At 40.3% G+C, this 17,932-nt stretch overlaps 1 protein-coding gene across 1 annotated transcript in view; it reads left to right on the forward strand.

The window, feature by feature from the left end:
* LOC137255115 (carbonic anhydrase 2-like) overlaps nucleotides 1-17,331 on the forward strand; it is a 38,903-nt gene extending 21,572 nt beyond the window's left edge. Inside the window, exons 3-8 of the mRNA XM_067792577.1 lie at nucleotides 5,751-5,924; nucleotides 6,707-6,858; nucleotides 8,189-8,281; nucleotides 11,958-12,021; nucleotides 12,615-12,772; nucleotides 13,695-17,331. Coding sequence (XP_067648678.1) covers nucleotides 5,751-5,924; nucleotides 6,707-6,858; nucleotides 8,189-8,281; nucleotides 11,958-12,021; nucleotides 12,615-12,772; nucleotides 13,695-13,901 — 848 coding nt within the window. The 3' untranslated portion in view covers nucleotides 13,902-17,331. The remainder of the gene's footprint in view (nucleotides 1-5,750; nucleotides 5,925-6,706; nucleotides 6,859-8,188; nucleotides 8,282-11,957; nucleotides 12,022-12,614; nucleotides 12,773-13,694) is intronic.
* Nucleotides 17,332-17,932: the final 601 nt, after the last annotated feature.

Genomic DNA, 17,932 nt, shown 5'->3' on the forward strand with positions numbered 1-17,932 from the left:
ATCAACAGCATGAGCATCGATCTGCGCAATTGGGAACTGATGACATATGGCAATCAAGTCAGCGAGCCTGACCACCCGATCCCGTTAGTCGCCTCGCACGACAAGCATAGTCGCCCTTTATGGTAAGCATGGGTTCTTGAAGGCCTAGTCTACCCCGGACCTTCACGGGCCAGAAAATTAGTGGATAATCACTAGTGACTTTGAAGTTGTATTGCCACTGTAATACCTGTGAAGTGATTTGTAATATTTTTAAGGTAGTTAACTGTGATTCACATCACATTGTTTTGTTGCTTTTTGACATCACATCAGGTCCTTTTACGGCCTGATTCCCAGTCAGCTGCTGCATTAGTCTCAACACTGAGTAGGCTTTGGGTCGCATCGGCATTATTCCAGGCGCGTAATGGCAGTTTATACAGAAAGTGTCATAGTATCAGATTCAAAAGCAGGCAATTCGTTATTTACTTTACATAGTCACAATATATGATACAGGTCAACTTTCCTCAGGTAGATAACAATGAGGAAACAGGTCTTTCATATTTCTCGCTTTATAATGCGAGATTTGCGGTTAAATACTCTTCATCGCAACGGACACATTTAGGAAGTCTATCCCCATTCAGCAGACAGTCATGAGTAAACCAACTATGACCAATACGACATCGTCGACAAATCACTTCTTAACAATAAAAGTATGTGTAATCAATTTGTTGGCTTCAATGCATGAAGTGTATTTCTTTCTACTTGGGTGTCATTGTACCGCATCAGCAGTGGATGTAATTACTTGATAATCGCTGCCTTACATGCAGTATTGGCAACGGCCAGTAGAAAGATCGTTGTAAAGTTCTAAAATGTCCAGGATGATAGGATTCATGAATGAATGAATGAATGAATGAATGAATCCCTTTTCACCTCAACCCACTTTATAATTAATCCCATGACATGACTTTGTTGGAATCACGCCAAGTGTCTTAATGGACTGATTCCCGGTCAGCTGCTACATTAGTTCCAACACTGAGATTCAAACCTCTAAATGCTGTCGTATGTTCAGCAGTTAGCTAACAAGCTGGCTATAAGTCATGCGTACAACGAAAGGGCATATTTCACGAGAAAAGATCTTTCATTCACACCATTCAAACTTATTCTTGGCAACCTTCAAACATATCTTACCGACTGGATTTGAACCGCGCTACCTCGCCCCAACACACCCGAGAAAAGCTTCTTTATTATGAAAGTAACAGATACTGTCAACACGATTCATTAAATTCACTCAGTGATTGAGAAGGCAGCTAGGATCATCAGTGGGGTGGATTTTGTCAAAGGTGTCGTCAACTTTCCGGAACCAGCATATTTGTGTGACTGGTGAGGCGAGGAGAGCCTTTTCTTCGAGTTCTGTTATGTAGATCTCGGTGATGTGTTAGAGAGGTGAGCCGTGGTTAGACCATGGGTTTGTTGGTCGATTTTATCAGACCGGGTGAAGTATGTTGAGCTTACACAGGAGTGGATGAGACGGATGGTGCTTTCCACTGTGAGATGGGTGTCTAGGTCAGTGTGGATGTCTTTTACCTTTCTTATAAAGATGACTAGGGCTTCGTCTGTTTGTCTGTTCGTCACATTTGTAAAGATCAACCACATCATAACAGATAAGTTTGCCTGGCTGGGTGATAGTGCTGATCTTTTTGCAAATTTCTGTGGAGTCTGAGGTAAAATGTTACGGTTAAAAATTTACTGTGACAAGCAATGTAAGAAATCCCCTCTGAACCAGCAAAACAGAACAAAGACAAGTTTAAAATATTCAAGTCTTGTATTAAGACAATGAGAGCAAGTTATGCAAAGTCAATTTCACAATACAGATTTCAAATACAATACAAATGCGGCAATGTAAGGCAACGGGTCACAAAATATGTAGTATAGCAAACTCACCAAAGACTTAGTGCGAGAGAGAAACAGTTATGTAGAATGAAAACACGGCGAGCGGCCTGACAGCAGTTTCAGGCGTTGACGGATAAAGTGTTGGCAGCGATTGATGATGATATACTACAGTGAATGAATGTGAATCTGTCTCCGTCTCAACACGGCAACTAGCCTTTATGTATACTTTAAGTAATTTTTCCAAAGTTCGGGCAAATACGACCATCCTCAACACCCTAGAATGGCCTGGAAACAATCAACAGTTGTTTATTGAAAGGGAGGTAACTCTCAAGTACTGCCTTAGAGGCGAACCGCTTAAATACTTTTCCGTAGGAAATGTGACACATAATAACGATCACTAAAACCTTTAATATTGTAACCCAATTAGAATTACAGCAATAATAATTATTATTACTTAATTAGTAACAAAATATACAGAAAATACACACTCGTAACAAAAGGATTTCGCTGATATGCCTAGTGGAGCGATAAGACTGTTGAGATGCTTGGTGGTATTGTAGTGGATTGTGTTTCTGGAACAGCTTACGAGGCGGGCTTGAGAGACGTATATATGGGGCAAATTAACCACCTCCTCACAGGCGTGTTTATGTGGCAGGTAATTGGCAGTTTCTCACAGCGAGAGCCACATAAATCCGAAAACAGAAAGTACCTCTTATTCAGCGAGAGACGCATATGCGTATTTCACTTTTTATAATCACCTTGTACCTATTATTTCAACCAATTTAGTTGTAAACCATTATAGTAGGCCTATACAGCGTTTGACAAATGTCCGCGAAAAAGGGGATTATGATGGTCTTACAGAGGTAAGCGTCTGGTACTGTTCACTGGGAATAGATACTAAATACTTTTATGCACATTGATTAATTAGATGTAATCGTTCTGAGGTTACTGCAGATTATATTTTCGTCACCTTCCTGATAAATAGGAAACAATATACGAAGTTTCAAGGACACACAAAGAATACATACAAGTACATACAATAGAATAGTCTGAATTTACTTTTTAGGCATTATTACAATGTCATGTTTCATATAATGAAACATAGTGTATAACTACAAGTAGTTATACATCCAATTAACTTACTAATTTAAAGCTTACTGTAACTAGTTATTTTCCATAATCTAAAGTTGATAATGTTACCTAATCCCATATAACGTGATAAGTCGCGCCTTTGCACCGAGTACATAAATATACATGTCACTGTTATTACAACAATGAAATCTTGTACAGTCAGTATCAATTTCAAAAAGTCTGTTCTCGGTACATAAAATACCAAACCATAACTTCTGTCGCTACTTTTATGAAACATGTGTTTTCCTTTTCATGAAGGTGTAATATGTTCTTCCTGGCACGTGCTATGGCTATGTCGTCATAATAAATTGTACATTGGGTCACATGGTCAAACTACCGAATTGGTGCCTCCGTTCCGATGGATTCTTTTTCTTCATCTTCACTGAAAGTTTCTGCTGCACGATGTAAAATCAGCTGGTAGGTCTACAACCAAAGAGGATGCCACCGGCTATAGTCACATTTGACGTCATGTAACGTGACACCGCCTCTGCTCATTAACTGTCGGGTGTTTCCGTAATAAGCGGAATTCCGAGGTCGTTTTTCACGTTTTTATTGCGATTTTACAAACATTTTTAGACATTTTGATTCGGAAAGTGATCTTTAGGATGCCCTTATCCATATATAGAAAACTAGTTTTACTTTAGTATTCTTCTTTAAGCAACACAATATTTAGTCTCCTTAAATTTTTCTCATTTCATTTGTTGAAATTGCAAATCATGAAATGAGGCAAAGGAAAGGTGAAACATGTAGCTACGATTAACAAATGAAATGAAATACCATTGAGCAACAATGGACTTACAAATCATCAAAAGCATGTATCCATGAAACAGTCGTGAAAGTTGTGCTGCATTGATGGAGCAAAATGTTAACATTGAAAGTTCAAGTCAGTTCTGGACAGTGAAGTAGTGGTCAATAACGCGGATGACCACCATGAGAATAAATGCAAGTTTTACACGTCTTGGCATTAACCGAATGAGCTGTTGTGGGTTGTTCTGCCATTCTGTCTGTATCGCCTGCTCAAGGTCATCCAGACTTCGGGGATGAACCTAGAAATCGTATACACGACTTCCAATAATGCCCCAAGCATGTTCAATGGGAGTAACATCAAGTGACCTCACAAGCCAGTCAATATGTGTGATGTTGCTTTACTTATCTCAACAACATCATTAGCACTCCTTCTCGAGCATTACCATCCATGGACGGACAAAACAATCCATAAAAATGATGTTTGAGCCCGCTTGTACCAGGGGAATGATTACAGGCACGTTTAAAACGATCATGGTGCATATGTGTAGAGTGGAGCACATTCATACCACACATTTTGCATGTAGTTTTTAATGTTATCAGATAAATCTGTTTGACAATCACTAACGGTTATGTATTCTTTGAATATTTACTTCCCAGTAACAAAAATCGCTATCCGGATTGATAAATATATTACACTGAAAATACAAGTTGCTTAATTTAGGGTGAGATGTATAATTATCTTTCTTCTGGGAACGTTTACGTGTACTGACGAATCTTTACATACATGAACTGGCAGTGCTGGCAGTTCGGATCCAAAATAGTGATAACGTATCTATACACTATCTCAACCAGACAGTGTCAGAGTTGCATTGCCATCTGACTCTGTATCTAGGATTTGACAATAAATGTAACATGATCTTTATGTCCGTGAAACTGTATATCCATACTCATCGTTCATCTCTTATCTGTACCTTATCTATACTCAATCTAGACCCTGGCGAGAAATATCTAGTAAATTCAATCTTCATCAATCATCGCACTAGGCAGTCACATGTGTGAACATTTCAATTTGCACTTACAACTACACAATGGATATGTGTCTGCACGTCATTCCATTCTGAAATGAATCGTTTTGGTGATTTACTGTGAGTGAGTGAGTGAGTGAGTTTAGTTTTACGCCGCACTCAGCAGTATTGCAGCTATATGGTGGCGGTCTGTTACTTATCGAATCTAGACCAGACAATCCAGTGATCAGCATCATGAGGATTGATCTGCACAATTGGGAAGCGGTGAAATGTGTCAACCAAGCCAGCGAGCCTGACCACCCAATCCCGTTAGTCGCTTCTTACGACAAGAATGGGTTATTGTTACTGAAGGCGATATTCTCACCCGAACCTTCACGGGTATTCTACTGATTTATGTGTATTGCTTTTGTTCTAATATATTCACATTAAAATGAGTTAATACTGCATTAAACATCAACCATGAAGGTATATGATTGTATGCAAGACGTTTCCAGTATTGTAAGAGCATTGTAAGCAATGTCCGTAACGACTGAGACCCTGACTATGTACCTACACCGAAACGTCGTTCTCATTTAAATCAAGAAGTCAACTATCCATAAAGCCAGGTTCTTCTTCCCCTATACAACTTCGTAAATCTCTCTCAAAGAAGTTATCTCAGGATGTTAATATGGAGATTAACGACAACTTTTTCTAGTGAGACATTAATACTGATTTCAAGGACAAGGTTTTTGATATGGCATGAGTTTACAGTGTTCATATAAATTCTTTGAGAGGCATTTAGAAGTTCGGTGGAGGTTCTAACACACTTGCTTGATAACGGTTTTAGAACCTACACCGGAACGTCCCTCTCATAGCAATGAAGTTGTTCATCCATATATTGTCATCCTTCCTTAGATAGATCGAACATATATGTGAAGACAGTATGACGAGAGGGAAGCTTTGAGACCAGATGATTTCATCTGTCTGTATTTTCTTCTGTAGGTCCTAGTCACTGGCATGTTGACTACCCGAACTGTGGCGGAAACAGACAGTCCCCCATCGACATCGAAACAAGCAGTGTGGAGTTCAACCCAAACCTGACCAACTTCGACTTAAGTGAACTCTCTCAGATTGAGAACATAGGCATGACATTGGAGAATGTCAACGGCCATACAGGTGTGGTTACAGACGCTGAAGCGTGGTCATATGACCCAAAACTACGACGTCATTATAACCGATAGGTGTCGCTTTTCACAGTCTTAGCTCTGAGTATTTCCGGAACAGTTTTCAGATTCAGTACGGACGCCTGCAATTGTTTTCAACCCGTTTTGTCCCGTATGGGAGATATTAACAATTAGAAATCATCAGGTGATATGATGGATAAAACACATTATTAGGCACTAGATCGCTACAATTAAAATACAAACATGAGAATGAAATATTTCAACCACCTTTTACATTTTAGCTGAATATTAATTCAGATATCTTAACCGTAATGCACTGGAAAAAAACAACCGAATATTCTGGAAAGGACCTTGTATATTTTAAAATGGCATCTCAGACTGTTTGTCGGGTGAGTGAGTGAGTATTATTTGACGACACTTTTCTCGAGGTTTAGTACTGATTTTGACAGTCCTTTTGACAGCTAAATTGATCTAGCCCGTTGTCCCAAATTTGGCATTGAGTCAATCTCAGTCCAAGTTTAGACAGCGAATCTTCACACCTCAAGTAATCAATGACGAAGACGCTGTCAAAACATATGACACTACCTTTCAGCAATATTCTAGCAATATCATTACAGGGGAAGACCAAACATCGGTTCCATATGGTGTACCCATGTGGGAATAGAACCTAGGCCTTTAGCGTCGCGGTCGAACCCTTTAGCCACCAGACTACCAAACACCATTGAAGTTTGGACAGCGCACTTTTCAATGTTCCCTCGTCCTCTTCTGCTTCAGTGGAAGTGGTTATCTCGGGCAGCGCCAACATGCTGGTCTCTGGAGGGGGTCTGGACAACAAGTACAAGGTCAAACAGTTCCACTTTCACTGGGGTCAAGCGGACGAGCGAGGATCGGAACACGAAATTGATGACAAGCAGTTCCCCATGGAGGTATTGTTGGATCGTTGTGATTGTTTTGTTCGTTTCGTAACGAAAGCAGTATTCAAGATTCGCGGCCGTTGTCTTAAATAATCGAGCCAAAACAAGACTATCCACTCTACACACCTGAGATACGATGATACACATGTATGAGTCAACCAGGCCATTTAGATAGTGCTGTCCTTATGGGGTATTTCTAGTACGATCTTCACGCTAAGAAGATCAGGGTTAAACTTGGTCTTCAGTAACTTATGCTTGTCGTGTCCAGATAAGATCAGTGTTAGAATTGGTTTTCAGTAATCCATGCTTGCCATAAAGGGGTTTGGTGGTGATCGTATCCCAATTGCGTAGATCCATACCAATCATCCTGATCACTAGATCATCTGGCTCAGACAAGATTATTTACAGACCGTCGCCGTATAGCTATAACATTGCGGCGTTAAACACCCAACCAACCAAATGAGTTAGTGTGAATTCCATCAACATCTTCGGGACAGCGATATATATGTGATATTTCACGTAAACATTACCAGACAACTGCGTGTATAGTTGGGCAATGGTTACTATTCGTATTGGTGGACTGGATATTGAACGACAGTGAAGATATGGCAGTGAAGACAACCGCTTATTTGTCCTTAAAAATTTCATTTCGTTGGTGTATATAGTTAAAACTTAAGGTCATATCGGCAGTATTTTAGCCATCTCGTGACGAAGACAAGTCGTAAATTCAAGTCACAATTCACCATAAATACATGTATATTATGAAAAAGTCAACGAAGGAGAGTAAAAGCAAGTGGAATATCGCAATATTTTAGAAGTAACACTAGCATCTATCTCTAAAATTGGATTTAAAAATGGGCTCATGCACTCAGTGGGTATTATATACGTGTTCCAAACTGACAGTTAACAATTCCTCTTGCTGCGTATACATAACGTTCTGTACTACGTTGACAAACGTATATATAACTACGTTGACAAACGTATATAACTACGTTGACAAACGTATATATAACTACGTTGACAAACGTATATATAACTACGTTGACAAACGTATATAACTACGTTGACAACGTATATATAACTACGTTGACAAACGTATATAACTACGTTGACAACGTATATATAACTACGTTGACAAACGTATATATAACTACGTTGACAACGTATATATAACTACGTTGACAAACGTATATATAACTACGTTGACAAACGTATATATAACTACGTTGACAAACGTATATATAACTACGTTGACAAACGTATATATAACTACGTTGACAAACGTATATATAACTACGTTGACAACGTATATATAACTACGTTGACAAACGGTTTGTTTCAGATGCACATAGTGATGTATTCCACAAAGTATGCCGACATAAGTCTAGCCATGGACAAGCTACAGGGATTGGCTGTGCTCTCCTTCCTGTTCGAGGTGAGAATTTAACCCGTCTCACGACATATGTCTGTGAGATTGATAAACATTACCGTATTTCCTCTAACGGAGGCCGGTCTTCCAATTAATATTAGGTTCCACTTGGTGACATTAGGTAGCCACTGTCCGTTTGCAATAAAGTCTGATCATGCAATAAACACAAACCAAGCAATGGCCCTCGGCCCTGGAAGAGAGAGTCAATTAATGCTGACCTACTGTAGGACGAGTGAGCTCAAAGGACGCGAGATTTCAGTACACATCAACCATCCAGTACAGATTTGTCCTAAAATAGATCCGATCGAGTGACAACTGATTGTAAGTATTGCTTTACGCCACTTTAAACAAAATATTTCAGCAATATCACGGCGCGAGACACCTGAAATAGGGTACACACACTGTGCCCATGTGGGAGGTCGAACCAGGAACTTCGACGTGGTGGGCAAACGCTGGAATTAGTGACACATTAAAACAAATTATGTTTTCCCATTTATAAACCACTAAACTGCTGGGTTAGCAAATTAACTTTGACAACGATGGGGTAACCTAGTGGGTAAAGATTTTGTCCCCACTTATGATATTGCTGGAGCATTGCTTAAATAGGCGTTTACTCACTCACTGATACTATTTAATATTAGAAAACAATGTATTATTGCCAGATACGGATTAGTTTACATTTTCACAAAGTCGTACTTTCAATGATTTATCAGGAGAGAAACTGACACTTGTAATCTATTCCGCTTAACAAACCGAAACGTCAACCATTATAATTGAACGAGATATTCCTTTTGTCTTTCCACACATCGGCGTGCTTCATGAATACGAAAAAACTGTTGATGAATAAGCAATGAATTATGAAGACGCTGATCGATCATTGAAGTAAAATATTTTCAGGGTGACTGTAAATGCCCCAGTTTGTCATAGCTGTCACTATACAATATAAAATATATGATATTGCCTGTACTAAATACAGACGAGACAGGTTATACAACAACATCTTCAAGACACAAATACAACACTGAACCGTTGTGTGGATTTAGGGAGGTAATATCTACAATAGCAAGAACAACATTGAACCGTTGTATGGATTTGGGGAGGTGGTATTTACACAAGCAAAAGCAATAGTAAATCAAGTTGGGGAGGCTATATCGTCAATAGCCGGTACAATAGAAAAGCATTGTATGAATTTGGGAGGTGATATCTACAAGAACAAATGCAAACAGTAAACCGTTGCATGGATTTTTGTGAGGTGATATTTACAATGGCAAGTTCAAAATTAACCAGCCTCATGCATTTGAGGAGGTGATATTTACAAAAGCAAGTATATTTTGCAATGGCAAGTTCATCATTAGCCGACTTATGGATGATATCTACAATAGTAAGTTCAACAGTAAACATATTTGTACAGTACGACCTACATGGCTAACTAAGCACATCACATATATCGAAATAAGGTTATACTGCACGAATGCTTGATCTCTACAACATTAGATACAAATGTAACAACGTTATAGATTTGAACGTGAAACCAAAAGCAGGTGTTAAAAGTTTAAAGCAGCCATGTAAACAGAAAGATGATATGTAGGAACAGAATGTGTAGTATAAAACGTTTTATTAAATGAGGTTTGACATCAGTAATTGGAATTGCAACGTTCCGTATTTTTTGTACCTGTAACTTGTACAGCTTGCAGGAGCATTAGGGGTGGAATTGTGAAATAGTAGCCACAGGGTACATGGTAAAACTGCTGAGTAGGGTGGGGAGCGCTATACACTACATTACATACAGAGTAAAACAGTTGAATAGATTGATGAGGCGATATGCACTGCTGTCCATGTTAGGTAAAACACCTGGATAAAGTGATATCCACAACCTTGCATGCAAGATGTGACATGTATATAGCATGTGGTGCTGTTACCTTCAACACTGCATACAAGGTATAACAAGTCTATACGAGGGGATGTCAATAAGTTTTGAGCCTTGAGCATATTTCATACCCAGTTGTCACAGCCTATGGTACGACTTTGAACCTCGGGGTGTAGCTGATGCGATATATAAGTTTTGGTATCCTACTCTCAGAAGTTACTGAACAGCTCACACTGACAGAAAGAGACCCCCCTCACGACAGTGAAAGTTAATAAAATTGAGTATAGAGCAGTAAGTAAGTTTTTAATTCTTGAAGGAAAGTCGGCGAAGAACACCGAAGAAAGGCTTTCAGCAGTTTATGGGAAGTCTTCCCCTTCATCTGCTGCCATCAAACGATGGGTCAATGAATTTAAGCATGGTAGAGAAAGTCGTGAAGATGACCCCCGTCCAGGTCGCCCAACAACAAGCACTAGTCAGGAAAACATTGACAGAGTGCATAGACTTGTGCTGGAAAATCGTCGAATCACACTCCTCGTGTTAGAGGAGACCACAGGCATTTCACACGGATCCATCGAGACATCTCGTCATGTCTAAGGTGTGCGCAAGATGGGTGTCAAGAATGCTTACAGATGAAATGAAGCAAACAAGGGTCATCATAAGCAACTCCATGCTAACCAGATGCAACAAGAATCCAGAAGATTTTCACTTTAGGCTAGTAATCTGTGATGAAACCTGGATCCACCACTATGATCCTGAGAGCAAACAAGAATCCATGGAATGGAAACATGTCACTTCTCCCAGGACCAAAAAGTTCAAAGCCTCCTGATCAGTGCAATAGGTAATGGCGACTGTCTTCTGGGATAGCAAAGGCGTCATCCACATAGATTATTTACGAAAAGGAAGAACAATGAATGGGGAATATTACGCTAACTTGTTGAGGCAAGTGCGACAGTCAATCAATTAGAAGCGACGGGGCAAGATCAGACGTGGTATTCTTCTACATCAAGACAATGATCCAGTACACAACTCTCGCGTTGCAGCCGCTGCTGTCCAAGAATGCGGATACGAATTCTTGCCGCATCCCCCCTACTCTCCAGACCTGGCACCAAGTGATTACCATCTGTTCCCAAATTTCAAGAAACAATTGCGTGGTCGTAGATTTCAGGATGATAATGAGCTTATTGCTGCTACTGGGGTTTGGTTTGAGGACCAAAATGGCGCCTTCTCCAGAGGTGGCATCAGCGCCTGGCAGAAAAGATGGAACAAGTGTCTTGACTCACAAGGGGACTATTTTGAAAAATAAGTGTGGTTCATACCAATATTTTGTGTTTTTCTATGCAAGGCTCAAAACTTATTGACATCCCCTCGATAGCATGTGGGGATGTTACCCACAACACCGCATACAAGGTATAACATGTCTAATGCATGTGGGGATGTTACCCACAACACCGCATACAAGGTATAACAGGTCTATAGCATGGGGTGGTGATATCCACAACATTACATACAGGGTACGCAGTTCTATAGGACATAGGCGGTATAACAGCTGTGTGACATGTGTTGGTGATATCAACAATAATACTTACAGGGTATACAGTTCTATAGCATTGGGTGGTGATTTCCACATCAGGACATACACGGTATAACTGTATAGCGTTTTTAGGCCATATTTATTTACACCTTTGCATACAGAATAAGACAATTGCATAGCATGTAGAGGTGATTGGTGCCCCGATAACAACATGGCAAAACACATATAACATGGGGAACTACATTTGTCCATGCCGAGAATGATTTGGTCATGTGATATTTCAGGTAGGCGAAACTAATGCCAACTTCCAGCAGCTGCTGTCAAACTTCGACAGGATCCAACACAGCGGTAGGTGGTATGGCACAATCTTTCCCACTTTATATGGACGCACTAACATACGGAATATAGTATTTCACTTTTGGTTATGGAAGTGTTTGTGTGATTGCGTGCGTGCGTGCGTACGTGTGTGTAAACGTACGGGGAATGTGGGATTGCTTGTTGTGGTGACTCTCGGGCTCCAGGAAGAGCCCAAGCCGTTTCATTTTCTTTCACATCAGGCTTCACAGAGGTGGAACAGTCAGTATTTATAGGCAAACTTGACGTAAAAAAGGTCAAAGAAAAGCTACCACCATCGTGACTTTCATATCTTACTGGTAGCATACTTGTAGTATATAATGTTTATTGCTTGTCAGTGTGCCTCTATTCTAGCAGTTGATCACGAAGGCTCAGTTATCACTTAAATATTACGCATAATAATGAATAAATACTCTTAGGATGTATCACGTATGAAACCCTCATCACAGGGTAAAACATCAGATCTACGCCACTCGTTCAGCATTCGCACGAGAGTTTAAAATGCTATAAAAGACCTCGTACTTTGTTACCCTTGACTCAACGTTCACCGTTTATGTTTATCTTCAACACACTCTCTCATATTCTAGGTAACGAGACGTCAATTTCGACATTTTCGCTAAAGTCTCTACTTCCGGCCAAAACCGAAAACTACTTCCGGTACGAGGGAAGTCTGACCACGCCTCCTTGTTACGAGAGCGTGGTGTGGAGCATCTTCACAACACGAATCACCGTGTCAGAACAGCAGGTGCGTCTAACAAAAACACTTTGATGATGTCGTAAAATCTTAGGAAAACAATTTCCTTTATTAGATAGCCTCTGTGCCAAGCAGCTAAAACAAGTGCTTGGAGAAAGGAAGGTTGGTGGTTGAATTCCCGCTCATGTTGTTCCGGGACAGGTATACAGACGAGACGTTTGTATCCCTGCAAGGTAGTAATAGTATAAGACATGAACGGGTCTGCTCTGAGTCTATAAATTTTGTCTGGGTGGGGTTTGTAGTGGTTACGTTTACAATAATTTAGATCTCATGTCGTTAGGTATGGCTGCAAACCCATTCTGAGTTAAATTCATCCTTGTATCACTCAACCGCTCTCGTATTTGAATGGCGATTGTGGAAGGGGCGTGTTTGCTTGGTTGCTGTCTGGTTGATATTGACTCAGGATTCGGCGAGAACACAATATTGGAACAATGCCATATTGCCTCAGCACTGATTTCATACGAAACCGTGTCCATAAGAAGGAAAGTATATATTACTTAACGTAACGATAATCCTTCCGAGAAACATTTCTTAGCCTCTATGTCAACTCACTGCTAAATCTCATGGCTAAATGAGCCCAGGGGTAAATTCCTTTCATTGATTCAATCTTTCTGGGTAGTCCAGTTGGGCTAATGGTGTGTTTGGTTTGGATGTTGTTTAACTCCGCACTCGGCAATATTCCAGTAATATGGCGCCGATCTGTGAATAATCGAATCTGGCCCAGACACTCCCTTGGTCAGCATGATGAGCATCAGTCTACATAATTGGGACCCGATGGCACGTGTCAGCTATGTCAGAGAGCCTAACCACCTAACCCTATTAATCGCCTCTAACTGAAGACCAATTCTAACCCGGATCTTCAAGTGTCCTGATGTAACGTAATGTCTCACATGCATCTCATTCCCCATTGCAGCTAAACCAATTCCGAAGCATCAAAAGAAACAGAGAGGCAGGAGGGGAAGGGGAGGAGAATCTCGTGGACGACTTCCGGCCGCTTCAGAAACTCAACAACCGGAAGATGTACACCAACGACGTTGATTTCGATACTTCCGGTCAAAGCATGATGTGTGTGTCGCACACTTTCGCCCTGCTTTCTGTTCTACTGGCTCTCTCTATCTGAACTGATTTAATTCTTTAACATTACTGCTGGCACTCGAAATTTGTAAGTTTGTGTCCTTGGTAATTGTTGTAGAGATAATAGCCACGTAGTGTACTTTGGAATAATTTGACAATTTGTTAGAATAAGCAACACTTGTAACTTCAGTTACGACGCACAAGGAGAATGGTTCAAGTTAAGGATCGTCCATTTCATATTTGGTGGTGAGTGAGTGAGTGAGTGAGTGAGTGAGCGAGTGAGCGAGCGTGTTTGACTTTACGTTGCTATTAGCAACATTCCAGCATATCACGACAGGGAACAAAGGAAATTGGCTTGATACATTGTACCCATGTTGAGAATCGAACCCGGGTCTTCAACGTGACGACCGAACGCTTTAGCCACTAGATGATGACAACACAGAGTCAATTAGATGCGAGTAACAAAGTACTCCGGTCTTGACGTTACCTTTTTACGAAATTAAGATCCTAAGAACGTTTTATGTTGTTACGATTTGAGAATATTTCCTTTGACCAAACAACACAATCTTGGTATCCGAGGAACATTATATTTTGGGAAACCCGGAATATTCTTTCGACTTGAAACAACCTGATCTCAGTATTAAGTGGGCCACTATTATCTCAATATAAGCACAAGATAACTATCACATTACTGTGGTTGCATCTATACTGGACACAGGTAATTAGGATATATGCAAATTTTGAAATTCTCAATAGTGATATATTTATTCCTTGTCACACTGATGAAATACTAATCATAAAAATACCAATATCCCTAACTTATTTTATCCAGTTTATATTTATAAAAGATACAAATATTCCAAATACCTCTTTTAGACAAGGAATCGTGGTGCATGTGTTTTTGTTGTATTCTCCATTAAGAATGTTGTTTTTGTTAGAATATTTTTGGTACATCATTGCATTACAGTGGGACTTCGTTAAAAACCGACCGTGTTAATCCGGTGTTAATGAATGAGCAGATCCTAATTGACCGGATTTCACTCAGCAGGTGGTGTGTAGATCAAGCCATAAACATGTCGTTTGCCAGTTTGAAAGAAAATATTGTTGATCCGAGATAACGTGCCGTGGTATGGACGACGCTAGATCAGCTCGCATAATAAGTATGGTGTGTATATCTGTCTCAGTTTCTAAAAATAATCATGTGGTTAGTTTGCTCTAGAACTCAGTTTTGAATTGATGTGATGTCATGCACTGTGTAATATATTATGACATCACGTGTCAACAAACTGTACCGTAATTAAACACATATATGACAAATATTCACAGAACACCAGGCGTCATTTAAAAATGTAACCGATAGTAGATGTACACGTCCAAATCAGAATACCCCTTATACCCCGTAGCAGAAAAATCCATGCCAACAGCATCGCCTCACATGTCCACGGCAAAATAGTTAAAAATGCATGCTCACAAAAGTACCCCAAAAGTCAACAGCAGAACACACCATACCATACAAATACCCACAGTAGTCCATGACATGTCACAACAGTACATCATATGCCCACAACAGTACATCACATGGCCCCACCAGTACATCACATGCCCACAGCAGTACATCACATGCCCACAGCAGCACATCATATGCCCACAGCAGTAATCATATGCCCCGAGCAGTACATCACATCCTCACAGCCGTATATCACATCCCGACAGCTGTCCCCAACCCCACATTACTTGTCCACAGAAAAAAATCAGAAAAGCAGATGTATATAGCACAACTCACCATGTCAACAGCATCACCGCAATATGCTCAGCAAAACATATAGCTGGTACTTGCATGCCTGCATCAGTAATTCACAAGTCAAAACAGAACAAACGATGCCTTGCATACATGCATATATCAGAGTATCCATAACACGATGCGATCACTACATTGGAATCCTAACCGCCCACAGAGGAACTGGCCATATCTACAGCAGTACACATGGAAGAACATCACATGTTGACAAACAGTATTTGATGTATACATCGCTACAAAGGAGACGAACATCACATGTTGACAAACAGTATTTGATGTATACATCACTACAAATGAATAATGCACGTCCCCAGCAGAACACAAGATGGCCACAGCAGAGCGCGATGTCCATAGCGGTAAATCACGTCCACAGCAGATAGCCTAATATTTTCATGTCTTTCATGTCTTCAACATACCACATATCGCAAACAGAACAAACTACCAACAAGAACACATATCCATACAAGTGCAACACCGACATCTGTATTCCTGCCAGGAGCCTTGTATTTACTTGTTTCGTGAAGAGTAACGATTCCATACCTTGCAAACTCTATGCCAAATGTAAGTGCTACGTTGTTTTTGTACATCCAATCTTTGGGGTCTTTCAGTTTGTTTTGGTATTATATGAACCATTTGTTGAACTGGTTTCTTTGTGATAGATGTGAATGTCTAGATGGTTCATGCATTTCTGGGAATCTGTTGTCACCCTCTTGAAGATATTGTTTATTTGTTCGTTTAGTATATCCTGACAAGTTCCTAGTATCATTATTTCGTGCAGATACGTTTCGTCACTGTCGTTAGTTGTGTAGTGAGAGGCAACTTACAGGATCGAGTGGTTAGGCTCTCTGATTTGGTTGACACATGTCAGTGTATCCCATTTGCAGAGACTGATGCTCACGTTGTATATCACTTGAGTTCATGGTCATGGTTTATATAGCTGTAATATTGCTGAATGTTGTGTTAAACAACAAACATCCAACAATCAAATTCTATTCGCCGTGCAATATCCAGTGCTTATCAGGCGATGTAATAAGACATGAAATGGTAACACTATATGCCGCTATGGTGCACCTGGGATGTCACCTTGATTACTCTTGGTGTCACTGGATAGACCAATAGAATTGTTATGCAATGACAATCATATAACAAATGGCACATGTTTCTCAGTTTAAGGAGACACATGCCTTCTTCGCCTCCATCTGTGATAGACTCTGACAATGTTTTCTAGGCAGTTTAGGCTAAATGAAAAAATGAAATGTTTCTCGAGCATCGGCGAGTCACTTTTATTTGTGCGCGTAGCATTTTTTACTGCCATTTAAAAAATAATAATTTTGACTTTACCGCGTACCGATCATCCATTTGTCCAGTATGAGGAGTGTCTGTAAGGACGAGTGTGACTGAATCTACAACTCATTAACTCGTGCTAAACTTTCCAAGCTGTATTTCTGTGAGGAAAAAAATAGAAATGTGTTCCTCTCTCGTCACTTTTTTCTACCAAAACTGTTTTAAAAAGCCCTACCGCCCTCGTCACTTTTGAAAACAATGTGCCCGAGAAACATTTATTTCTTTATGCAGCCTTAGATATCTGTTCGGAAATGAGTTCTCTTCTATGCATTTCCACTTCCATTGCTCTCGGAGTACATGTGCTAACTTTCTTACAATAAATGATAAAGGTATAGTTGTGTCGTCACTGGAATGTCGTCCTGACGAGGCTACAGATATAAACCAAGCCTGACAGAACACACATAGATCGGTTTATCAACCTTCTAAGGCAGAACGTTGTTTGTTGTATACTTCCAAAAGTGTTTGGTGGCTGCTTTGTATGCCTTGCCCTGGTTGTGGTTCAACACCCAACAGTTCACAAGTCAGACATATTTCGTATCCAGGCACACTGCTGGCTCACGGCTCTACGTACATTGGTCACAGACCACTATTGTACTTTCCAGTTCTGTTTTGCAACTTCCTGTGGCTTATACAGTCATCCTGCCTGTTATGCACAATGACCTAAACACTCACACTGCTCGGTGAACTGAAACAATGCGAATCTAAGTATCGTATCGAAGGTTACTACGCAAATTTGCCCACCTCGGGACGCGAACCTATGTGACTCCACCGGAGATCAAACCAGGGTCTTCGACGTGATAGGTAAACGCCTTGCCACTGCACTATTGGTCTTTCCAAGCAAGCTGACTCTCAGTGGTATGGCTATAGCTTGAAACAATGTTAAAGAAAGTTCTTTTGTTTCGTTTCATAGTCGTCGTTTCCTAGAGGGAATATCA

Source organism: Haliotis asinina, chromosome 1 (genome assembly GCF_037392515.1).
Source record: "Haliotis asinina isolate JCU_RB_2024 chromosome 1, JCU_Hal_asi_v2, whole genome shotgun sequence".
Classification (NCBI taxonomy): Eukaryota; Metazoa; Mollusca; class Gastropoda; order Lepetellida; family Haliotidae; genus Haliotis; species Haliotis asinina.